The sequence below is a fragment of the Cricetulus griseus genome, chromosome 3 (genome assembly GCF_003668045.3).
Source record: "Cricetulus griseus strain 17A/GY chromosome 3, alternate assembly CriGri-PICRH-1.0, whole genome shotgun sequence".
Taxonomy (NCBI): Eukaryota; Metazoa; Chordata; class Mammalia; order Rodentia; family Cricetidae; genus Cricetulus; species Cricetulus griseus.
In genome coordinates, this window is record NC_048596.1 from 268,704,431 (window position 1) to 268,730,907 (window position 26,477).

At 43.0% G+C, this 26,477-nt stretch overlaps 1 protein-coding gene across 3 annotated transcripts in view; it reads right to left on the reverse strand.

Moving 5' to 3' along the window:
• Fam120a (family with sequence similarity 120A) overlaps window positions 1-26,477 on the reverse strand; it is a 97,460-nt gene that overhangs the window by 35,670 nt on the left and 35,313 nt on the right. For all 3 annotated transcript variants that reach the window (XM_027409975.2, XM_027409973.2, XM_027409974.2), the window contains exons 4-9: window positions 19,951-20,079; window positions 18,951-19,047; window positions 12,169-12,266; window positions 11,703-11,986; window positions 3,789-3,876; window positions 1,745-1,972 (exon numbers count right to left, since the gene is read on the reverse strand). In XM_027409975.2, coding sequence (XP_027265776.1) covers window positions 1,745-1,972; window positions 3,789-3,876; window positions 11,703-11,986; window positions 12,169-12,266; window positions 18,951-19,047; window positions 19,951-20,079 — 924 coding nt within the window. The remainder of the gene's footprint in view (window positions 1-1,744; window positions 1,973-3,788; window positions 3,877-11,702; window positions 11,987-12,168; window positions 12,267-18,950; window positions 19,048-19,950; window positions 20,080-26,477) is intronic.

The window sequence follows — 26,477 nt, forward strand, 5'->3', positions numbered from 1 at the left end:
AGTGCTCAGCAGCTAAGACTGTTGCCAAAATTCTATTGCATGGCATCACAATACATCAAAATAGTCAAGGAATTTTATTTATGTATATTTGTAGCAAAACACACATATAACCTCCAATGCCTATTAAACATTACTTGTAAGTTCTTTTTAATAACAACCTTTTGTATTTGCTCTTTTACACATATTTAATTTCAAAATTGCTTTTCTCCCTACCCTCAGCACTATCCTCTTCACTAATTCAGTAGTTAAACATACTCTAATATACTCGTTTAAGGAGAATTTCTCTTGCTAGTAATTCTCATCATTACTATGAAGCCTTACATTACTGCAAATGTCTCAGCCTTGACAACTGCATATCGTGGCTATTCAGCTCATAAGAAATAGTCTAAACTGTCCCCTATACTGAAAAATCCTAAGTAGCATTTTAAGGTTAGAAAAGATAGTTTACTGTTCCCAACCCTGGACACTCTGTCAATCTTCCCCTAGCATTCCCCTGTGTAAGAACACAGAAAGCTATTCATACCATCTGCACTCTTCCCATAATCTACCCAACTGCCCAGGCATCAAGATTGGCAGCACAGATGCAGAAGGTGGCTCAAGTAACCCTTACATCTCAAAAAGTCTCATAAGGAAAGAGTGCCATCTCTATACATGTTCTTTTGAAAAATGTCTTTTAAAATTTTGGACTCTTAACTAATAGACTATAACAAAACTTGCATTTTTCATAATTTTTGGTGATTCTCTAAAATGTTTGTCTTACAAGCACAAACTGACCACTGCTATTCATGCACGCATATTAAACAGTAAGACGAGACTTGGATGCAGCAACAACTAAAAAGTAGATGAATTAAGAGTTAATAGCATTAGCTTAATACTTTGTGTTTGGATGAGTTGTCTGACAGTTCACCTCATGAGAACTGTGAAATAGAAAGGAGCCTTTGCATTTACTGACTCCATTTTACAAGCCACAAATGAATTGCAGAAAATGGGGGAGGGAGGAGAAGGCCCACATAATGAAGAAAACATGTTGATAATAAGATAGTAATAAACCAATTCTTTATGACAATTTTGTCACTGAAGTGACTTGTGCCAAAACGAAGACCACAAATCACTGAGAAAATTTAGTTACATGGAAATACACTGAGACATAAGATTAAGATTAAAAAACAATGCAAACTATATATATATTTAGCTACACATTTGGTAAGACACTAATACGGTATATTATGCCACTTTATAAAAATATTTCTAAATATGTACATTTTAACAAAATCCTGTAATGCATTTGGTCATTAAAACTGCAGTCAACAAAGTAGAGGAACAAAGTCAAAGTCACTAAGTACTATTGAATTAGCCATTCAAAAGGAGAAATGCTATTGCCTAAGGACAAATAATAAAGAAGTCAGATATCATTTACGACATTAAGATTAACCTGACATTACAACACAAATATGATGTAAAAAATTCTTTACTTTTACTAAGAAAATGAATTATGAGCCACAAAATAACATGTGTCATTTCACTAGTATCAAAAAAAGGGTTGCATTAAATTGAAGAGTAAAGTAAGATTTCATTACGTGCTTTTAAATTGCTTTTACAGATAAAAATTTTCATCTTTGGTTTAATGTTTAGAAACAGAAACTACTTTAGAAAGACCCCCCCAAAAAAAGTTTACAAAAGTTAAAAAAAAGTTATGCAATGCCTGCCAAATACTTGAAGCTACTCCAAGGCCCCCGGATAATACCTTCGTCAGGACGTGGAAGATGTAGGGGTACATCAGTCCCTTCTTGTGCCTGTGCTCAGCCACTCTCAGCACCTCAGGCGCGACGGGGGGCAAAGGAGGTGTGGTAATGTCCATGTGGTTTCTGGTGGGCATCGACAGGAGGCATGGGATTGGCTGGACAGTGCCCATGTGGCTCCCTTTGCCTTCAGCTAGCTGGCATCCCGAAGAGGCAGTGGATGAACCTTCTGCCTACAGAGCAAAGGACAGAAATGGGAGAAAGTTCATGCCCCATTCCCATTATCTCAAATGTACATGGCACTGTACATGGCACCTAAAAATCAGAGCACAAAGATGACTCCTGCCTGGAGTGGTCAGATCCCGTGCCAACCAAAAGGCAGGGTAGCCAGGAACACACTCACCTATCTCTCTTCAGACTGCCTTATGCACAAAAACACCCCAACACACACCGTGCCAAGGAGGACAGCACACACTGCCTCCTGTAGTGTGGGAGAATAGAAGACTCCTCTCAAGAAGCAGCTACAGCTCTCCTGATCTGGGCTCCCTGCATGGAGCTTCCATGGAGCTCTCTGTAGCTGCCTCACTCTCTACCCATCACTATGTGTTTCTGGCTCTCTGTGTTGCTAATGTTTTACACATTAGGAAACCAGCACTGAGAGAGGCATCTGGCCAATGTTCTATAATCAGTAACTCAAACAACTGAATTCATACAAGGTCCTATACTTCAAAAGCTACTGCTCGGTACTCTAGAACAAAATTTCCATCTAAAATTTGCTCTATGGTCATGATAAAGACCCCCATGCAATTATACAGAGGCAAAAATAAAACAGAATAATAACAGCAACAATGCAGGACACCACAAATCCTGTCTCTAAACCAATCCAATCCCATCAAAAACAATGACCTATAAATGCCAACTCTGAAAAATGGATAACGCGGTCCTAGGTGGGAAACGCCCATCCTGTTAACAACTGCTTACACACAGCAGACACAGGCACAGGGCAGGAAAACTGGACCACAATGGGTTAACTCAGGGTGGCTGGCACCAGTGCTAGGCAGGGCGCCAGGGAGAAGAGAGGCAGAGGCAGGTGCCCTGGCAAACCCTGAATTGTCTGAAAAACTGCCCAAGAGTAATTATTATTTACACAATAAACTTTTTTTTTCTTGATCAGCATGCTGGCAATAAGAACTGCTTATTGTTTGATTTGGTGTCACCCTAAAACATGTATGTTTTTCTGTTTTGTAATAAATGTCTTCATTACAAGGCTATGTAATTGAGTGCTAATTTTACCTTTTTATACACAAGTGCCAAATTTGGTCTTAGAAGAAGAACCCGTGAAAAATCCCTAAGGGCTTTCCATGCTTTCCCTCTTCTATAAGAATATAGTTACAAAACAGCGCAAAGTATTTTGCCAGAATCTTTCATGCACAACAGCTACTCATGAAGTATTTTTGTTCCTTACTTCTAATTGATTCACCATCATTAGTTGAATCAGAGTTTTAAATGAATTTCTGGTACCCTGATGATCTTGCCTAACCCCCTTAAAGCCCGAGTCTTATGCTCCTCATGAACCATGGGGTGGCAGACATGATCTTGCAAATCAAAAAAGTATTCCCAGAGGTCACTACTAACAAACAAAAATGGGTATGAGAAAAATATAATTTAGCCTACTCCTACTTTGAGACAGTGTCTCACTGCATAACCCTGCCTGGCCTGGAACTCACATTAAAGACAAGCTCCACCACACCCAGCTAACTTCTCTACTTTTAACAGACGTATTCCGGGTGTTTTCTAAATCAGCATTCACAGTCATCTTAAAAGGAGGCATAGGAAGGCTCAGGTACCATGTTCTGCAGAGGAAAGCGTGTTCGGGGTGCTATGCTTCCCAAGCCAAGCAGATAAGGCAGTTTACACAATTCCTTACCTTCCTGAGTCCTCTGGAAAACATGTGACTCATGACACATTTCAGAAAGGATTTTTCTTTAACTTGATTACCAGCACACATGCACAGTCACAAACTAAGCAATAGAAGTCTGAGTTCCATACCTTCACTTGGTCTCCTGGGTCTCCCCGTGCCAGTGGCTCTGCATGGCTTCCTGCCTTCTCCCAGCCAATCTTGTTCCCGCTGATGTGGCTAAACATAAATGTACAGGATCAGTGAATCCTATGGACTAAACCACCCCACAATGAAAAGAAGGGCCCAAACTAAGTCTGTTGACTCAATATCAATAGTAATAACTTTTCTTGCTCTAATGGCCTTGTATTTTCCCCACAATTCTATTTCGGGGATATTTCCTCCTGCTTCAAAGGGAAAAGAGGCTATGAGACACTAACTCATCCATGAGCAAGCTGTGCTCACATGACAAGTACTGAGTGAGACACAGGCAGGCCGTGGCTCCAAGGCACCTCGATGGTCGTCATCACAACAGGAAATCAAGCATCACACACACCTCTCAGGCAGAACGAGATTCAATGTTCTCTGGCATAATTTCTAAGTGTAAGATAACAACACTCTTACAGGCATCCCACCTTCATGGGGAAGAGAAAAAAAGTGGGGGGTAGGCTCAGGAGATAGTCGAACTCGAGTTCAGAGAACAGAGACAGATTCCTATCTGGAAAACAGCTTGGTGAAGCATAAGAACAGGGAATGGAAAGAGATAGACCAGTCAGGAGGATGTATTTCAATCAGCACTTGATAAACTGTGTGCAGCCTCCAAAAACACTTTTGTCCTATAAGCAGTGGAGACACAAGAGGCTTGAGACACATAGGTGTGTCATGCAAGAAAAAGTCAGCAGGCAGGGTAATTCCAGGTGAGGATGCTGGGAGTGCTTTGGATACATGGTCCCAACACCCATCCTTCACTGGCAGCCCTGATTGCCCAAATGACCTCTGTAATGACTATAGAGCATGCCACTTCAGGCTACTGGCTTGCCTTTCTAGTTGATCCATACAACAAATGGAGATGTTTAAATACTCATTAATTCTCCAACCTACTAATGAATTGTTTTTCCTCCAGAAGAGGTAAGAGAAGCATTGTAAGGGCCATCCCATTCATCTTCAACCAAGAGTGTTGTTCCACATGGTGACACCTCAGAGTTTCCTTGATCCCACTTACTACATAGCAGGTTCTTCTAGCCAAAGACTGCAGTCAACATAAAAAGGTAAAGGGCTTCCACTGTGTCTAGGTTCCAAGAGTCAGTGAAACCACTGCTCTGTACAACGTCACCACTGTCTATAAAAACTCAGTTGCAACTAAACACACGAACAGAAGGCAAATGAGCACAATCAGCCCTGGAGAGAGAAGGGCCACATCACTGAAAACCACAGAGACGTAGAGAAGGGCCCAGTCACAGGTCCTTGTTAATAACTTGTTGAATGCATGTTGTCCAGCTATGAATCAGGAAATGAGCTGCTGAGAATGCAGAGACGTGACACAGGTGACATAAGAAGGCATAGGGAATGACAAATCAATCAGTCACTACTCAGCCCAGGTGCACACCTTGCTTATTTCTTATGTGACATAAAAAACAGCAAAGGTTCTGAATCTGCTTTTAGGCAGGAGAATTGCCTGGAGTAATCACTGAACCGATGGGTATATATGCAGTGCTCCTGGAGTGCCTGAGATTACCCAAAACTGGATGGCCACAGGAAGAAGGAAAGCTGAAGGAAAGGGGTCTCACTTTTCTGATGGCTCTACAGCCACCTAACAGCCCAGAGAACCTACATGTGCCTATTTGGTTCTATACACAACATAAGCTGGAAACACAGTAATGCCATCATCCTGATGTTCACAAGAAAGACTAGCATTATTCTTCTTAGAAAGTACCTTAAAAAATAGTCAATGTTCAAGTGGTCAAATCTACTTCAAGAGGCTAGCCATTACTTTACAATGTAGTAAGAAAACTCAAGTATGTGGCCAGAATAAGTGCTTTGCTTTGAAGAACGGATGTACTTCAGCATTCTGTAGCTCATTTGACATAGCCAGATGTCTCACCAACCAGCATTAGCTCTCTCTGAATCTCACCCATACTCCCATTCATAAATCTTTGATGAACAAATTCAGGCTCAGAGAAGGAAATCTTCCCCTCGGCCCCCAAGAAAAAGGCACTGGACTCAGTCTGTGACCTATTTTTCCAGACTGCCACATATTGTGACAGGACAGCTATCTGCAGATGTAAGCAAGCAGCCACTTCAACTCCAACTCCATGGAGACAGCTGCAGAGGGAAAGGCCAGTGAGGCAGGGCAAGGTTTGTAAGCTGTCAGAGCTGGTAGGCAGCACTGTACTGGTTGGTGGTGGTTAGCTCACAGCATCTGTTGAAGGTAGCAGTGTGCTCTAGACCTAAGCAATCCCAACCCACACAAGGTATTCCTTCAGAGAACAGGCAGTCTTTCCCATGTGGCAGTAAGACACAGCTCACACTTTGCAAGACACCAGTGTCTGTGAGCTCTCCACTGTGATAAAATTAATATGAAACAGCTAGCAGACAGCTAGAATATAGATTTTCTTGCTGTGGGAATAAAGATCAAAGTTATTTTGCCCAACACACAAAATTCTGAATTGCCTCAATGGAAAGATCTCAGAAATGTATTAAAAGAATCAAAATGTAAATGTAAGTTCTGGCAAACTAGCCTATAGTGGGAAATTACCAATATGGAGTCAGGTAGAAATATAAGGGTATTTAATAGGGAAAAGCCTTACTTACAGAGTAACCTAGCCACCCGGCGTGGCAGCAGTCTGTACACAAGCCCAAAAGAGAAAGCAAAAGAGCAAACACAGTCACACTACATCACCCTGACCACGCCCTCACAAGTGTGGTCAGCCACACCTGTAGCCAGCCCCTAAGTAGGCGTGGCTACAGCTTCCCCTACAATTCCTCTTTTAGTCTAAAAGAGGATTAAAACTTAACAGTGTAAAGTATCCAAAATTAACAATCATAAAGGTAAAATATAAGAAGATACAACAATCTGCTTATGTCACATCCTATCTCTTTTAACTAAACCCTAAAGTCATCTGACAGAGGTATCCAAGCCTGAACACCTTGTTCCAATCCCAACCATAAACAATAGGAAGCTATCCCTAACTAGGTATATATACTATCCTAAGTGACAACAATGAGGAAAGGGGGCGTAGCATTCTCCAAGTTACTTGGAAGAAAGCTCATGGGGTGCACACAGCTAGCCATTCTCTCAACCCTGTCCACAATGTCCTTGAGCCCCAGAATAGGGGAACATGAGTTCTCTTTGTTAGCCACCAATAAATAAAAGATAAATATGTAAGTAATCTAAAGTGTCTACTTCCTGAAATGCTAGGTCAAAAAGCTAAACAAAACCTTTTTAGCTATTTTACATTAAAAACAAAATCATTGTTTTAGTTTAGTATTGCTCAAGTAGCTGATTTTTGAATAGTGTGACAGCTACCATTTATTCCAGACAGCTTGCATAATTCACAAACTCAGTAAACCCACCTCACCCACATTTGAATGTGCACTGAGGTTTGGCAAGCAGGTAAGCTACATAATCACAGCTAAAAATGCCAACCCAGATCCTGCGAGGGCAAGGAGCAGCCCAGCAGGCCTGTGGATGCTGGCACTCAGCAGCGTACCTTCTTGGGCTCATTTTTCACAGGTTAGATATGATCCTCTGGAAATCATATGCTATTAGAATTGGTAGACGGGAGCTTATGCAAGAAATACTACCACACTGTTAGGATACTGTAACTCAAAATCAACAGTACACACTGCACATTGCACTCTTCTTTCCATGGAACACATACATCTTCATGAAAATGAAACAAGTCTGTACAAAGTCACAAAACTGAAATATTCACCCTCTCTGAATAAGGATGTTTTACATATACATTTAAAAACATCAGTAAAAAGGTAAGGGCACAATATTTATTAGACATCAAGCATTCATACATTATACTTACATGTACAAATATGCTTAAATAATACCTCAAGTATAATGGATATAAAAAAGTATGAAGAAAAGGAAAAGGGCAAGCTGTCCTAAGACTGCATCATTATAAAAATGTTTTAGTATATGCAGAGAAAAATACAGTGTTACACATTCACAAGCTTTGGCTGGTCACCATCTAGGTTACGAGTTATGCAGGATTCTTTGCATTTTTAAAGTTGTAACTCTACATAATTCTGTCTACTAGAGGTGGTGATTAGAAAAACTGCATAACAATGAATTTAAAATATCCAAGTTATTCGTCTCCTTTGATTTAAATCTTAAAAACTCAAACAAACCTATGAAAGCAATACAAATTAACACCTCCAATACAGACCCAAGTGTACTCTTAGTACACTACAAAGACTCAATAGAGTCCAGGAAAGGAAGAAAAACAATACCAATTTAAAAAAAAAAAATTGTTTTCCAATTTTAGCAAAAGTAGAGCAAGACATATGCTTTGCTGTTATTCCAATGGGGGGGGGGCTAATTTAGTTAGATGGGCAACATCCTAGGCCTAGACAACTGGATGGTTCAGTTGCTGCCCTAGGCATACATAGATAACCTGTTTTCCTCCACAAACAATGCACGAGAAAAAAGCAGAAGTCACCAATTAAAACCCAGGCCTAGACTGTCATGTAGCTCACCTCTGGTGGCCTGGGTGTGTGGCAAGTGGCCACCCACATCACAGGAGACTCCAAGGAAAGAGGGGGGCAGAGCCACCTTACCATTCATCCAAATGGAGAAACCAAAATGCTAGACAAGCATTAAACAAATACAGGGCAGTGAAGGAGTAAAGCATCAGAACTGGTCAGCTCATGCTGCCCACAAACCTGGCAGCACGGCCTGCCCATCTAACCCTGACTCAGGCCCAAGCATCTGTGGCCTCATGAGCACCTGCAGTTCTTTAGGACATCTCTGCAGCACAGGTGATGCTTCCTGTACAGATGGCCCCTGCTGACCGTAGTCCACATTGGCCTTCATGCATGCACACAGCATCTTTCTACCAAGCAGCCCTTGCCCCAGCATGGGCAAGAACAAGGGTGGAGTTTTGACAGGAGCGATCCCATCTGCACCCCACTCTTGGTTTATCTTTAAAAACAAGCATTTGATGGTTTAAATGTTTTAAGCTGCATTCCTTTCATCTTCTCAGGAAGAGGCACCTGCCTTTTACATATCTAACGATATCAGTATTATTGTCAATTCACAAGTGTCTTATCTTTCGCCATTTAAAATATTTTACTATTATTTTATGTGTATATGTGTATTTCTGTTTGTGTGTGAAGCACTTGTGTGTGGATATCCATGGAGGCCAGAAGAAGGTGTCAGATCCTCTGGCACTGGAGTTACAGGTGGTTATGTGAAACACCTGATATGGGTGCTGGGAACCAAACTTCAGTCCTCTTGAAGCTCAGGAAGCTCTCTTCATGGCCATCTTTCCAGGTCCTTATTGTTTGTCACTGAAAACATTTACCTTATCATTTGTAGGAAACTTTTCTTATATTTTATTTCTTCGCATCCACTACTTGATTTAAGGTTGTGGGAACTAGACCATTTACTCAGTAGATCATCCTATACCAGAATCTGGCTACTGTTTCCCATACAGTATCACATAACATATACTAAAACATATACTCAGCTCTACAAGGCCAGGCCTGGAGACCAGCACCAAATCTGTCCCCTACTCCCTAGATTTCCTCACATGGTCATCCTGTGGGACTCTACTTGTCATTTGTAGACTGTCTGCCAACACAGCATACAATTAGAGTACACTTCCTCAACCATTTCCAAACTGCAAGTGCTCAAGCACTTCTTGAGCAAATGCATAGATAACTTCCTTTGCCTCCAGACTCTCCCAAAAGCATAGAGTTGGTCAAGCCCAAATCAAAGGTAAAATCCTGACTTCTTATTCTTACTAATATTTTTGTTTCTGTTTTGCTTGAGCTTTTAGAAACAGGATCTCACTCTGTAGCCCAAATTAGCCTGAAACACTAATCCAAGTTGGCCTCAAACACACAGCAATCCTCTGGCCTCAGAATCCAAGTCCTGGAATTATGGATGTGAGATACTGCACCTGATAATGCTTTTGTTTGAATACAAACAAGGTCTCATCATGCTACCCAGGATGCCCGAGCACTTAGGCCCAGACCATACTGGGTCAGCCTCCTGAGCAGTTAGGACAACTATATTACTGACCAAGGTGCAGAGCAACTAAGAGCACAAGACTGTTCTCGTATGCAGGCCTGAACTGCACACAACACACTCTCCATACAATCCACTCAACGGCCCATGATCCTCCCTGAGGCTTGTGCCGCCTACCACTACCACATTCATAAATTTTAACTGTATCACAGCATCTGTCACAAGCAAAGCTAGGAGTTCAGGGCTTCATCTTACCTCCTCTGCCACCTTCCTCACATTCTAACTTAATTTCGTATTTATTGTCATAAATGAGGCATAAAGTCAAGGAAATTAAACTCCTGAGTCACACAACTCAAAGTCCAATCTTGATGTGAGGCTGTGTATATAACAAACTTCCTAAAAGACACTTTCTCTGCAACAATGGCAAAACAATAACTGCCAGAATGAACAGTTTACATTCCCTTTGCAGGAACAAGACGCACAGGAAATGGTAAAAACGATAGTATTCTAGGTAAAGATGACAGGAACTTCAAGACAGAGTTCTGGTAACCCAGGAACAGCCAGCCAGAGTCTTTACAACAGCAAAGAGCTGAAGACACTCTTATCCCAACCAGAAAGCACCACTCTTCTCAATATCATCCTCAATATCCGGCAGTCACCATCTACCTAGACCTGGTTTCCTTAATTCTGTCACTGCAAGGCTCAAAGGCAAAAGCTTTCTTCTTTTGCCTCCTGCCAGTGTTTCACGACTGACAACAAATGCTTCCTGTACAGACATGCCTTGCTCTTGCTGGATTTCTTAGACCACCTGAAAGTTACCTTCAGGTTTGATGAGAATCATAGGGTACTTGTTTAAAATGCAGATTTCTGGGGTGACAACCCCGAGATTCCAGTTCAAAAGATCATAAACCTATCATCCTGCTAAACAACTCATTTAAAAGTACAAATACTCTCCAAAGCTACACAGAGAAACCCTGTCTTAAAAAAAAAGTACAAATACTAAAACACAATTCTTAACTTCATTTGGATTTTGCACATTCAGTCAGAGAATATCAATTCTATACCTCTCTAGTCCAGACAAAGTGCACAGATTCAGTAAACCCTGACCCAAGCAGATATCGGCTTCCATTTTGCAGGTATGCACACCAGTGAAAACTTGTATTAATGCTGGAAACTGCACCTCTCAAATTTCTCATGTCTGAGGGCAGAGGTACCTGTAACAGCCACCAGCCTTGCTGAAACCCATGCAGTAGCAGCCTGCCCAGGTTATTTATTTCATGAAGCAGTGCTCATAGTAATGAGAATGAACGCACAGGAAAGATACTTAGTCTGCTCCTTTCTTCCAGACAGAATACTTTAGGAACAAAGGAGGATACATTTATGATTTCTGTAATGTAATTTTAACCAACTGTGCATTTGTGGATTTTAATACTCTCTAGGAATAAGACTGATCTGAATCCAGGCAGCATTCCATACTTTTGGCTAGGCAAATGGTGTTGTTTCAAGAATGTTGCCTTGAGCTGCTGGGTTTGGAGGAGGGGAAATTCCGGTATTTCTTTTCCAGGAAGCCCCAAGGTTAATGCTGTCAGGGGAGTTGGTATACATGATGGGCCCATGGTGCCACACAGCAACTCCCATATTTGAGATGTGATAAAAGTGAGTTACTATTAAACTTTCCCAGGTTCCTAGGATCTCCAGCCACAGGGCTAAAATAGCAAGACTTGGCACTGGGCAGACCTCTCCTAGGTACATAAAGCACCCACCTGTGGCAGACAACTTTTGGCATAAACTCCAGTAGATACAGAATTAAGAAAATCCTCAAGTCACAGCACCCAGAGCACCTGTGACTGTGCACACTCACTTGGCTGCCCCTCCACTGCCTTCATCGTTGTCTGATGATGACGATGTAGAGGAGCCAGGAAAGTAGGCAGAATCCACGTGATTGGGGCTGCCACTCTGGGCTGGGTTGATGGGCGAGGAGCGCTCATACAGCGGTGTGTGCTTCCCCTCATGAGGAATGTTGCTGTAGCTGTTCTGCTCTGTCAGGTTTTTCCCGCTAGTATCCAGGGCGAGGGCAGGCTCAGGGAGGCTGTATGGGTACGGACCCTGGCCCGGGGTGCCCCCTGGGCTGGGCACCTGTGGGACCTGAGGGACAGAATACAAGTAAGTATACAGGATTGGTAGGACCTGAGGCAAGCCTAGACTGGTTGTGTCCCCTTCAGTCATTTTTAATTTGACAAACTGGCATCTATTGTATATATCAACACAGAATGTAAGAAAGCTCATACCCAAGATCCACAGCACTGCTGGACTCGGGGACAGCTTACCGCGGGCTTTGCTTGCAGAGGAGCCTGTGGAATGTTGAGCATCTGAGGGGGGACGTATGGCGGCACCATCCCAGGCATTCCAAATGGATTTGGTCTGGCTAATTTGTCAATACGGGAAGAAAACAATAAGACAACTGTAAAGAGAACGCCACATCCCTAAGACATCCCTGGGGTCAGCCCAGGGCCCATGTGCCCTGCCCTCTTCAGGGGCCCTACTTTCTAGAAACTATTAGAAACTCAGGTTTATCATGTGGTTTCAGAGGCCACGACTTTCTCATCTTGCTTTAAGAGTGGAAACAAGCCAAGCCCAGAGCTCCCAACTTCAGTGTTCTCTTAAGATCATAGAGCTTTCTAGCCTCTGCTCTGAATAGACTGGGCAGGGTAAGCACACGTGACCACCACCTCTTACCCAGCTTCCAGCCAAGGAAGGCACCCCACTCCCAGAGTTCCTCACTCTCCCTCTCTGAAAGCAAAGTTTTGATACCAAACTGTAGGGGTGTCTCAGGGTCAGACCAGGACTATAAATGCAACACTAGCCTTACTGCTCCAATCTGGCAAGGTCTCCTGAGAGTCACGGTGCAGCTCACAAACACTGGAAGAAAAGCACAGATTGCTGCACACTTTCTCCTATTCCACTAGGACCCAGGAGCCTCACAAGCTGCCATCTCTCTAGCATTCTCATCTCCAGAGCCTGCAGCTCTCAGCTCGGAACTCCCACAACAAGCCTTTGATCCTGGCTCTCACTAGAAATCCTGGCACAGCTTCCCTCTTTGAACTGAACAAAGAAAAATGCCCTACCAATAGCTGCAAAGAGTCAGCCTGGCATGTGTGCTCAAAGGGCACATTTACATATGCAGACACACAAACATGCATTCGCCTGCATACAAGCAACAAGTTTACCAGTTCTTCTCTAAGTGTGAGGTAAAAGTCACTACATCTGTTAAAGACATTCTATGGTAATTCAGAATCACAGCTAGTGGGGACAAAAAAACAAACAACAACAACAAAAATCCAGCAATGCCCACCAGAGTCACTATAGAAAGCCTGGTTAGTTTCAGGTAGCTGACGACCTTTTTTATTTAACTTTCTGAGGGGCAGAGATGTTTCAAGGCAGGGTTTCTTTGTGTAGCTTTGGCTATCCTAGAACTAATTCTATAGACCAAACTGGCCTCAAACTCACAGAGATCAACCTACCTTTGCCTCCTTAGTGCTGGAATTAAAGGAGTGTCCCACCACACCCCCATCTGACTAACTTCTGAAAGATAAATACAAGGTCTGGACTCATGGCTTACTTTTAGGTAAAGATAATTACTCTGTCATGCTAAAACCTCCCTAAAAAGCACAAACTTTCCTTTGAACAAACAAAACAATATAACATAAGACCAAAGATTCTCTTTAAATTGCGTTTCTATTCTTTTTATTTGTGTGTACACTCCTGTGTCATATGAGAGCAGGAACATGTGAGGCCAGAAGAAAGCACCAGATCCCGACACCACCTGACATGGGTGCTGGGAACCTAACTCAAGTCCTCTGCTGAGACGTCTTTCCAGCTCTGCCAAACCAAACATGGTAGTCAATGGCTTCAAACATATCCTGTGTCTCCACACAGCAAGCTCCTGTTCTCTCCTGTCAGTCCTGTGGTGATTGAATGAACTCATCTGTATTTTCCAAAAGAAATGCCTGGCCACTCAGGATCTGTCTCGGGGGCCCACAGGCCTCCCTCCCTCTATATGGTTTTCAGCAGCTGAAGAGAAGTATGGTTCCCTTCTCCATGACAAGAGGGCCTCAGAAGAGACACAGGGTCCAGGGTCGAGGCAACACTGCTGCTTTCCTATTTCCTTTCTACCACCACGTACTAGAGCAGGCTTTTGCTAGCAAACTATGTACAACAAAGGAGAAAAAGAATGGAGGAAGAATGTTTACTTCATGTAGAGTTATCACTTTTAAAAAGTGTTAAGTATTACAGAATTCTTCAGGAATGACTTTTCTCCCTGAGACCCCCAAACCACAGTTCCATCACCCACCCCAGTGACTCACAATGCCCACAGAGCTGCCTAGCTTTTGCTCTATACTAAACTAAGATACCTGTTTTAAAGGAATGGTGTTAAACTAGAACCACTTCCAGCTAACTGTAGACATAACAGCCCAGCCCAAGAAAGACTATTCTGTTAACCTGGAGATGTTACATTAAGCCAAACACAAAACAGAAATAGTAAACTTTTAAAATGTTCTGGGACTGGGAGATGGCTCAGTGGATAAGAGTGCTTGCTCTGCAAACAAGAAGACCAGTGTTCAAATCCCTAGGACCCACATGCCGGTAACCTCAGGCTCAGGCAGCAGAGGTCAGCCAGATAGCCTAATGGAAATGGCAAGCTTCTGGTTCAACGAGAAGCCTTATCCTCAGGAAATAAGGTAGAGAACAAAAGAGGGAGACAACCTATATATTACTTTTTCGGAGATGTTAAAAATGGAGCTTTGAAATTTTTTTTAAAGGTTTATTTATTATGTATATGTCTTTCTTCCTCATGCACCCCTGAAGGCCAGAAGAGGGCACCAGATCTCATTACGGATGGTTGTGAGCCATCATGTGGGTGCTGGGAATTAAACTCAGGACCTCTGGAAGAGCAGTCAGCGCTCTTAACTGCTGAGCCATCTCTCCAGCCTGAGCCTTGAAATTTTTGAGCCAAAGAATAAAACAACAGAACTCCTGCTGTCGACATTAATTTTCAATGTTTTATAATTACTGGACACTTTTCAATAGCAACATTCACTGGGTCCTGGATGTGCTTTAGCTTTACCCAGTCATTGCGCCCTGATCTTTTCATTGTCTGCGTGGTTCTGCCTTTTCCTATGGAAATATGGAAGTACATTCCACACAGCTGGAATCACGTGGTAAGGGGCCTTTAGTTTCACTTCTTTTACTTAGCAATGTGCACCTAAGGTTCCTTTGTGACTCTGTATGGCTGAATAGTGCTCTACCACGCCAGACCTATAGTTATCTACAGAACCCCCTTAAGAACATCTTGGTTGCTTTCAACTTTGGCTAGATACAAATTAAGCTGGTTTGAACATCCATGTGCATGTTTCTGTATGGGTAATATCCACAAACATGACTGCTGGGTCATACTGTCAGAGTATGTTTTGCTTTGTGAAAAGCTGCCCAATTGTCTGATAATGTATCCATCCCATTTTACATTCTCACCACCAACAAAGTTGTTTTTCTTTTGTAAGTTGCCTTGGCCATAGTGTCTCTTCACAGCAACAGAAAGGTAGCTAAGATACAGGGAGAGCTGGCGTCACTCATGCAGCTTTAACTGTGCATGAGCACTGGTCTGTGCTCACGTAACTAGGACACTAGTACTTATGTTATCTATCACTTAAACCACAAATTCTGAGAACTCAAGTCTTTCTCATGCTTGTGTTCAGAGTGGTGATTCATGACAAACTGTAGCTGGCAGTGCCAGGACACAAATAACACCATCCTTCGTATGTGTATGCTGACACGCAGCACAGCACATGTGTGGAGGTTGGCAGACAACTTGTAACAATGACTCTCTTCTTCCACCCTGTGAGTTCTGGGAAATCCACTCAGGAGGACAGTTATCAGTAAGCACCTTTACCCACTGAGCCATCGCAATATCCCCTGTACTTAATTTTAAAAATCTAAGAGAAGGCACAAAGACATTTTTCTGAACACACGCTTTCTTCACCCTTCAACAATGTCCCACACATCTAGCTCACTGGTAGCATATTTGGATACTGATGTCTCTCCAGGCCCCTGGGTAGTGACCTTTATCAGGTCAGGCCCAGAGAGAGGTCCTTCATAAGCTGAGGGTGCTGTCCTTTGAGCGGATTAATATAGAAAATGAATTCTCAGTCAACTCTATCTATAAAACACTTAAGTATCATTTAGTTACTGAAAACATGATTTAACATTTCACAACATGGTCATTAGCCTTGACCAATGAAATGTCATGTGTACAGTCAGTCAACCCTCAGTATCCCCAAAGTATTCTAGGGTAGCATGGTAACACCATTATCCCAGGGAATACCAACATGCATGGCTATCCAAGTCCCTTCTATATATGGTACATTTGCAAAGAACCTGCACACACAGAGTCCATACACAGAACCTGTACATATAGATTCCATACACAGAACCTGTCCCCTCCTGTGTGCTTTACATAGAATGACTATGAATGATGACTACAAGGTAAACACTATATAAACAGTTGCTATACCGCATTACTTAGGGGGAAGTGATGGGAAATGAGCACATGTTCCACACAATTTCCTTTACAAACATTTTAGGAACTCAGACAAGGAAGGCAGACACTATCTTTCAGCATACTTTCCGTCCTTAATACACCATAAGGCACTGTGCTGCTGATATAATCTCTAGTAATTGCTCATATGGTAGCTGCTGCTTACTGTCCCATATACTGTGGTCTGGATACTCTGTCTCTAAGAGGTTCATGTGATGGACACTTGGTCCTTAGTTTGGTGGTACTAAAGGTGATGGATAGAACCTTCAAGAGCTGGAACATGGTGAAACTACTAAAGACCCTTGGATGGGCTTGTGGAGCCCAGTCTGCCTCTCACTTCTAGCCTCACTGTGTGCTTTCTTGCTACACTGTGACCCCATCTGCTATGAGGTCTTCACTAGAGCTGATCTGACTCCTGTGCCACAGCCTGAGTTTCCAGAAGAGTCAGCTAACTAAACATTTTAAAAATTATTTTATTTGCTTATTTAGTGTGCACATGTGTGACACATATGCATGTTGTGGTCCAAGAACAAGTTGTGGGCATTGGTTCTTTCCTTCCACCACGGGAGACCTGGGATGGAACTCAGATCAGCAGGCTTGGCAACGGGGATAACCTTTGCCTGTGACCCATCTTGCCAGCCCAGTTTTAGATATTTGTTATAGTAGTGAAGACCAAAGTAATATACAGAGGAGCCAAATGTCGACACCTGATGATGCCTGTCCTACATCCTTGAGCAGTCAGGCTTCCTGACTATTTATTTCATCATCTGGTGCCTTCAGGGCACTCTGCCTATAACACACTTCATACACACTTTCTCCTTCTTATTCAGGCAGTGATGCCACTACAACAAACATGAAATCCAAGGCCAGCAAGTGGTTACATTAGATAGCCAGACACAGGCTCCAGTGTTGATTTCATGCTTTCTATCACCCCAAAAAGCAATTATGAAACGTCTCCTGAGTGTAAAGCATACAGCAGATGTATCCTAACTGATAGAACAATGTATACCTGCTCCATTCTATGAATTGTTTTATAATACACCACATTATTTCACTCCTTTGATTTAAAAACTTAGTGGCTTAATTCATTCAGCCAAGTATTTATCCACAGGGGATGCAGAATAGGCCCTGGATCCCCTAGTCCCTGCTCTGTTCGAATGTAAGCAAGGTCGCCAAACACGGCAGATAGTGTGTGAGGACTGCAGCAACTGACAGAAAACATGCGGTGCCCTCGGAGAACAGACGCTCACATTTGGATCCATACAGCAGATGACTCAAATCCAAGGCACTCACAGAGAGGGACGCCAGGTTTAAGACTTGGTACAAAGGCCACCAACAGAAGCCAGGTTTGTCCACTCAAGGCAAAAAAGTTATTGTGCCATGTGCCTGAGGGGCAAGCTGTCAGCAGGCGGGGCAGGGCCAGTTGTAAACAGAGTGGGTGTAAACTCTGGAGTCAGGCCAAGTGTGATGGGAAGCCAGTGCAGGGGTTTAAGTGCAGTGCTCTGAGAAAAGTGAACAGACTAGCAAGACAAAGGCTTTGTGAACAAATGGCCAGGTACCTCTAGCCCTTCAATTCCATCTACCTCAGCAGCAGTGTCTAACAGGCTACAGTGACTCACCCACTTCCCACCTGTCATGCCAAGCCCAGTATCTCTGGTCTAGGTTCCCAGCCTAACCTAACAGACTGACAGAACCATGCCTGTATCCACAAAGAATGGCTCATAGGGTCTGGGTAATAACACTTACTTTCCACACAAAAAGTCAACTTAAATTTGAGTCCCAGAACTCTCTTGGCAGGCGACAACTGTCTCTCAAACTGTGGCACACATGTGCTTACCCCCAACATGCATAACAAACAAACATAAAAAGAACTTTTTTAAAAGTATAATTCCCACATATATCTAATGAACATTACTATTTTTGCTAACATGAACAAACACCAACAGACCTGGTGTGCCACTTCTTAGATTTTTCCTATCTCTATGTTAAACCTTCCCTTCTGCAAGGGAAAAAAAACTGGATATGGAGGGGGAGGAAGAAGAGGAGGAGGAAGAGAAATAGAAGAGAAGCAGCAGCGGCAGGGAACCACTGCCAACTTACCGCCTGCCCGTGTGTCCTCAGGACACTGCCAATCCACTGCCTGCCTGTGTGTCCTCGGGACTCTTCCCTGCTGTGGACTGCCAGCCTGTCTCCATTGCCCCAAGTTTTCTCCCACAAATCTATACATCCCTCTTAGGAACTATAAGACAGTGGGCCACACTTGTGTAAGTGCAGAAAAACCGTAATTTCAAAGAACAAAGCGCCGCCACATGTGATGGTGATCTTTGATCCCAGCACACAGAGACTGAGGCAGGCAGATCTCTCGATCTGTTCTCATCTGCCAGCCTGTTCTTCACACTGAGACCTTGGCTCGAAAAAATAAGTAAGTTAAACACATGAAATTTGCTTGGGAATAATTAAATATCAGGATTTATATATGCACTTGCTGCCGATCACACGGAAGCTTTATTTACTTACCTAAGTAATGTGGTGGGTGAAATGGCATAGGCTTGCTAGTCGCTGAGTAATATCCAACTGCTCTCTTAAATCGAATGACTTTGTCATCTGTTCTAGACTAAAATAGATGTAGGAAAGCCTTAATTATGCCACTGGTCATATGCATGAACATCTTTATCATAATTCAGTACATGAATAATTTGTAACCTTTCAAGTTAGATAAGAATGGAGAATGACAGGGAAACCTTCAGATCAAACACAACAGATTATTTCCCCCCAAAAAATAAAAAATAAATAAAAATCAGGCAAAAATTAATGCAAGTTTTAAGTAATGTGGTCAGAAAGTAGATTTCTCAGCTGTCATCAGTGATGGGCACTGGTTCTACGGCTTCTCTGAGCAGCTCTGTTTGGTCTCTGACATTCCAAGGGTTCTGTCACTCTCCCCAACTCCTAACACCACCAAGCCCACGGCAGGTGGTATGGACAGCATAGACTGGAGGGATAATATGAGCATGGTTTAGGCTCTTCAGGTGGAGCCTGAGCATCTCAATGCTCATCCGCTCTACTGAGCTGACTTGTCTAACAGAAAGTCTAACCTGCATTCTGCAATGCCATCTGACAACATGCAGCTTATCTCTTGAAATCTCTAGCATGAGCCAGGCATGGTGATGCATGATTTTGGTCCTAGCACTCAGGAGGCAGAAGGAGGCAGACTGCTGTGAGTCCAAAGCCAGCCAGTACTATACAGAGAGACCCTGACTCAAAAATAACCAACCAACAAAAACAACTCTCTGGCACATACATCTCATGAACGCAGAGCACCACAGACTCCCACATTACCTGAACTAACTCTCTTCCTGTTCACCTGACAAGCTCAGACCACTCAGCTGGTGGAAGACACACTGGGCTCCTGAATTCTCTGATCCAAGGCCTACAGCTTCCTATCCCAAGCACACCCTTCTGGCCTATACCCCTGGGCAAAACCCATGCAAAGCCCGCTCCTTCCAATTTGTGCTGTTACCTGTGAATGCTGGAAAACATCTTTAGCTATGGCATCCAGGTCAGAGGTGTCATGAATGTTTCGGACATAGTCAGCTACAGCTTTGATCACTACATCACAGGGTGGCAAGACCAGCTGGTGGGCTCGGACCTGGGAGGACAAATGCACATGTCAGCAGTAGGCAGAAGCTTCAGAGATGGTTAAGTCTGCATGCAGGGCCCAGACAGTCCAAAAGTGCACCTACTGGGCTCCTGCTAGGACCTGCTTACCTCCTACCCATGAGATCCTGGCCTGGGCTCTTCTAAGAATGGCCAGCTTTTTCTTTCAGATGAAAAAACACCTGACCTGCTCAAACCCTGTGAGGCTGAAAGAGCATGGATGGGTATTCGTCACTCAGCGTTCTGAAAACAGGACCTAAACCCCACAAACTAAGAAGGCCCACTAAAAGCCATTAGCTTCCTCTCTATATCAAGAGGGTAGGATAGTGTGGTGTGATCTCTGAAGCTGCACTCAAGGGTTCCTGAACTTGAAGGATAAACTCAGCTACCACATGCCTAACACCCAGAAAGTTTCTCTATGAACTTGACAGTAATAGTACCACTGCCCACAGAAGGGCATATTTGAAAACAGAGGAATAGAGAGTAAAGCCTAAATCCAATAATAAGAGTGGGGTCTCTCATTATCCAACAACAGCGGCTACCAGAAGGCCGGTTATTAGATTAGAAAGAAAGCAAAACCACCCGAGAAGAGTTCTGAGGGGGGCAGAACGGTGGCTCCCACTACTGTCACCATTTTGCTATCCAGAACCTGCACATACGCTGTTAAAATAAAGTACTATCCTATATTGTGTGGATGGGCAGAGTGTAATCATACGGTCCTGTGTGTTCGTGAGAACGCTGTCTGTGAGGTGGCACGAGAAAGACAAGATATGCCATTGCTATGTTTGATCACAGAGAATGGAGCCAAACGCCAAAGAATGTGAGCAGCTGCTGGAAAAGTCCAGGGAGAATTCACTCCGAAGACTGCAGATGAGTACAGCCTATTATATCTTGATTTTAACCCAGTGAGACCCATTTGAACTTCTAGGCTCTCCAACACTGACATAATATTTGTGTTTTTAAAACCAGAGGTGCATACGTGTATGGGGAAGGGAATAATTTAAGAAAAGTTTAACCTTAATAAATAAAATGGGAAATATATGCATCTATACTTTGAAATTACTACGAAAATTTCCAGATGCCCAAAGCTGCATTAAATTTCATATATATATATATATATATATATATATATATATATATATATATATCAGAGAATGTATGTATGTATGTATGTATGTATGTATGTATGTATGTATGTATGTATGTGGCACTGTGTTTCCCCCCTTAGAACATGTGGAATTTACCATGTGGATCACTGTTTTGCACCCATAAGAGCAGAACTCTTTGATTTGTAGGCTCTGGTTCAGGGAAAATAACATGAGGGCTCACCAGTGTGACTGAAGTGTTTTCTGATGCTGACATTCCAAGAAGCCTAAAGCCCATGTGTGTGTGTGGGGGGGGGGGACGACAAAGGACTACTGCCACCCATGCTCCCAGCAGACATGCAGAGGGGTGAAAGTGCTTGCTTGGCACCACTCTAGGTGGAAGGCGCCATGCTCTGCCTCCTATAGGATGCTTCAACAACCCCAGGATAAGGCAAGTAAGGGGTCCCCAAGGCAGCCAGGGAAGTGAAGCCAGGACAGAAAGCTAATTCACACCACCTCAACTCCTATGTTCCTGCGAACAGACACTTGGGCACCTTGCTCACAGCTGAGTGTCCATCACGAAGAGCAGTATGTGGGCTGGGGGGCTGGGGAGAGCATCCTGATGGCCTGGCTTCAACCTATAGTCCACTGCATCAACCCTACAGGTGTCTGTGGCTAGCTGGCCACTCAAATACCAGACACACCACTAATGACTATCTCCCCATGCTTACACAGTATCTGAAATGCTGGTTATTTTAGATGGCTTTATACATGAAAGACGGTAACTCAAGATGGCAAGAACAGAAGTCACTACATATAAAATGGTTTCCTGGTTGCCTCTTTCAGGAGCAAAGGCAGCCAGCCCCGTGGCTGATGCCTAAGGCCTCCTCGATGTCACTTGCCACCCCTGAGGCTGCTGCCTCAAGGGTCCTGACCTAAACAGATGGTACAGAAGCATGCCCACAATCTTTACGGTGGCTAAGTGTTTACCTTAAAACATAAGGTTAGGAAAAAACAAAGGCCAAATAAACACCAGCAACCCTGAAGTTGGAAACAACTATTCTGCTTCTGCAGAGAGTGATGATTTCTGCTTCATTAAAAACTGTTGATGGTCAAGTTCCTTTGTCATGAAATTGTGAAGGATTTCACTGTAAATCACTTGCTTTGCTCAAAAAAAGAGGGAGGTATAAAAGAGCCACAGGATTTTACCCACCCTATGCTTCCAGGCAAGACAGCTAAATAATAGGTAATATTATTTTGATAAAAATGATAATTACCTGAACATAAAATTCTCATGTGAGCCGGGGGTGATGGCACACACCTTTAATCCCAGCATTCAGGAGGCAGAGACAAGAAATCTCTGAGTTCAAGGCTAGCCTGTACAGAGTTCCAGGGCAGCTAGAGGGATGGAGCTGGGGAATCTCACAATATGAATTTTCATTTTCAGCATTATGTTTTCCCAAAATGAACCATTGCCTACTGAAAACTTTGTGCTGTAATAATCTTCCATACACCTATGACAGGTAGTTATAACACAGAGACCTGCCAGAGTAGCCCCAAATGACAGATTATAGTCAATGAATCAGCAGACAAGACACCCCAGTCCCTATGCCACTCAACATAAACTGTCCTTTGACCTCTTTTTGAATATGAATTGCCCCCTTCCTACATGCACGATCGTGTACACCCCCCAGCTCCCCCCCCACACACACACACAGAGAGAGAGAGAGAGAGAGAGAGAGAGAGAGAGAGAGAGAGCTTATATGTTTAAATACTTGGTCCCCAGTGGCTGGTACTGTTTGGGAGGGTTAGAGAATCTTAGGAGGTGGAGCCTGACTAAGAGAAGTATTAGCACTGGGAACAGGCTTGATTTTATTGCCTCACTTGACCTCTGTTCTCTCTCTGCTGCCTGTGTAAGGCTGAAATATGATCAGCCAGCCTCATGGTCTTGCTGCCATGCCTTCCAAGCCATGATGGACTCTATCTCCTCTAACCCTTCTCCCCCAGAGTTGCTTTTTGTCAAGGTATTCATTCTATCACAGCAATAGAAGGTAAATAATACAACATTTAATTTGAATTAAAAAAAAATTCTCCAGGAGGCCCAAGCACCAGGGATGGGTAGGTGGTGTGGGCACTGGCTGACTGCATTCCTTACAGACACTGTGCCTATGCCATTTGTACCACCAAGCAGCTGGCAGCCCCAGGAATGCTTTCAGTTTTCCTAGGGGTGGATGTAAAGATACCCATAAGGTGACAGCCAGTGAAGAATGGTATTCACACTACAGGAATGCATGGCAGTTTCTAGCAACTACATCATGGGGTTCTTAGAGGATCTTAGAAGGGAGCAGGCTCTACAGCCAGAGAGCCTGATTCTTTATGATCACCAATTTTGGGACATCTCAAGGAAGCTACGAAACAATACACTATAACGACAATTAATACCACCTGTTTCGGAAGCACTACATATAACCCTTGTAGCCCCAATGTCAACTACGTGGCACAGCTCTAAATTCATATTTGTAGTAAGAAAAATATAAACTCACCAAAGAGCCATGGCCCGGGCAGAGCTTCAGAGCTGCAAACAGGGCTCCCCCTGGAGTCTCTGCCCAGCCAGTGAGGTTTCCTTTTGGTTTTTAGTTTTTTTCCCAAGTCTTTGATCAAGATTGGGATTTTCCTGTTGCAGCCTCTCTAAATAGTCTTTAGCTGCCACCCAAACTCCAGAAACACCTGGGCTCCAAACACCACAGGACTTATATGCCCTAGACCAGCTGGCTTTGCCAGGCAGCATCCGCCACTTCCCCCCCACACAACCCCACATGCAGTTTTTTGAACAAATAAGACTAACAGTGCCAGCACCCACCTCACCCCCTCTGCTTTCCCACAAACCCTGGAACTGCCACTCTCAGCTCATGGCCTCAAGCTAGGTCTCTGATCAGACATGCTACCCCCTCACACCGTTCACTAACATTGTCGGCAGATTTGGTAAGACAATTGGGAATTTTTTTTTAAAAGATTTTATTTATTATGTATACAACATTCTGCTTCCATGTATATCTGCACATCAGAAGAGGGCACCAGATCTCATAATGGATGGTTGTGGGCCACCATGTGGTTGCTGGGAACTGAACTCAGGACCTTTGGAAGAGCAGTCCCTGCTCTTAACCTGAGCCATTTCTCCAGCCCAACAATTGGGAGTTCTTAAAGAAAGGAATTAGTCAAAAGAGAGATTTTTCCCACATTAAAAAAAAAAAAAAAAAAGGAGAGTTAGGTCTTTGTATGATTACACAATGCATGATTTAAAAATGTAACAATTAAATGAAGGGATGATCAACATAACCAGAATTGACATACTGTTAATTATCAGTTTGATAATCTTTGTTGTTGGTTTGATAGTTCTTGGTTATCTCTAGAAAACCTGGTTGATATGAGTGCCAAGATACAGGCCTTAGTAAAACTTATTAAAGCAGATCATAGAGATAATCAAATACAGACAGAGGGATTTAATGGAGAACCAATTTCAGCACTGCACTGTAAGGTTAGAGAGGAACAAACAGCCCAAGGTTTTCAGGCAGCCAACCTTAATATATCTAATCACCTTACACAAATTGTCAAATGATACAGGCTCTATAAGAGCTAACTGGACTCCTGTGCCAGTGTTAGCTTTAAAGACGTTCAAGGAAGCAGCAATCTCATGTGGCATGCATTCATCATTTGTAAAGCAGATGTTAAACTCATGGTCAGTTTGTAACAGAATTATCCCTAAAGACTGGATAGACTTGGTTAATGCTGTCTTAGAGCCTGGTCCACAATTACAATGGGGTTCAAAGAAGAGGCTAAGAATACTGAACAGCGATGTGAAGTCAAAGGGATGGAAATCTCCCAAGATCAAATTCTTGAAGAAGGAGATTATGCTACTCTAGAAAGGCACTCTCTATATGATGGGCACCCCCTGGCTTTATGTCACTGAGCAGCTCTGAATGCTTGGGATGGAATTGGAGAAGTAGGAAAGAAAATTGAGTCATTTACTAAAGTTATACAGGGCCCAAAGGAAGCCCTCGTGGATTTCTTACAGAGATTGACATCAGCAGTGAATAGAATGGTACCAGATTCAGAAGCTGGGCAAATAATAACTGAATCTCTGGCTTCTGAAAATGCTAATTCTCCATGAAAAAAGGATAATTAGGCCTTTAAAAGCAAACAAAGTCACCTTAAAAGGGACTGTAAACAGGGTGTTCCTAGAAACAATGCTTTGTCTAAGCATAAGCCAAACAGAACACCCCTCCCTTCTAGATTCTGCAGAAGGTGTAGCAAGGGAAGGCATTGGAATAATGAATGTAGACCAACAAGAGGCATTCAAGGTAACCCTTTGCTGTCGGGGAAACTCCTTAAGAGACCTCTCGAAGACCCCATGCCAAATTTGGTTCAGTCATTTCCTGTCGTTATGGATGAAACTCCTTCCCAGAGGAATTAAAGAACCTAATGCCTATTGTAAGGAACCATACTGCTCTGGATGGTAGAAGAGCTTTAGAAGATGAAACAAAAATTTCAGGAGAAACCATAAATCAAAATTGATAAAGAATGGATTAGGAACCTCCCCTAAGTTAGGGTTGGGGAAGGGTTTTGTTGTCGTTGTTCCAGAAAAATAAAACAACCATCTTGAGGAATTAAAAGACCTTTTTGGACAAATAACCATCTAAAGAAGAAGGGAGAACTACCCAGAAAAAATTACAAAGAAAAGGAATAAGCTGACCTAATGCAATCTCTGAAGTCTCCAAAAAGAACTTGTAACCCTACAGATGATAATAAAGTCGAGGTGGCCAGCTGAGATGATCCAGCCTCACAGACTACTCTAGCCAGGACTTGAGACACGCTGGGCACTCTCACATTACGCAGACTGGACAAAAATAACAGTTATCTCTCTCACAGGACTTGACAATTAACCCAAAAATTTTTTTTTTTTCAGGATCACCTAAAGATGCCAGTGCCCCCATACAGCAGAAAGCAAATTTAAGAACATGATGCCCACATTCCCAAGAGGTGGGGTGGGTGGCTTTTGGTCACCTGTTACAATCAAACTTGTAGTCACATTAGATATGTTTTCAAGGTCAAAGATATATTTTAGAAAGACAGGTCATCTTCAAACACTTTAGAGATCTACAGAATATGGCATTTAAGATGTTTTAATAATACAGGTGTTTTGTTTTGTTTTTTTTTTAATGACAATGAGACACATCTGCTCTTGGCAGCACCAATCTACTTCAGAGAAGACGATGGGCACTGAAGAAACGCCACATGGAGTTTACTT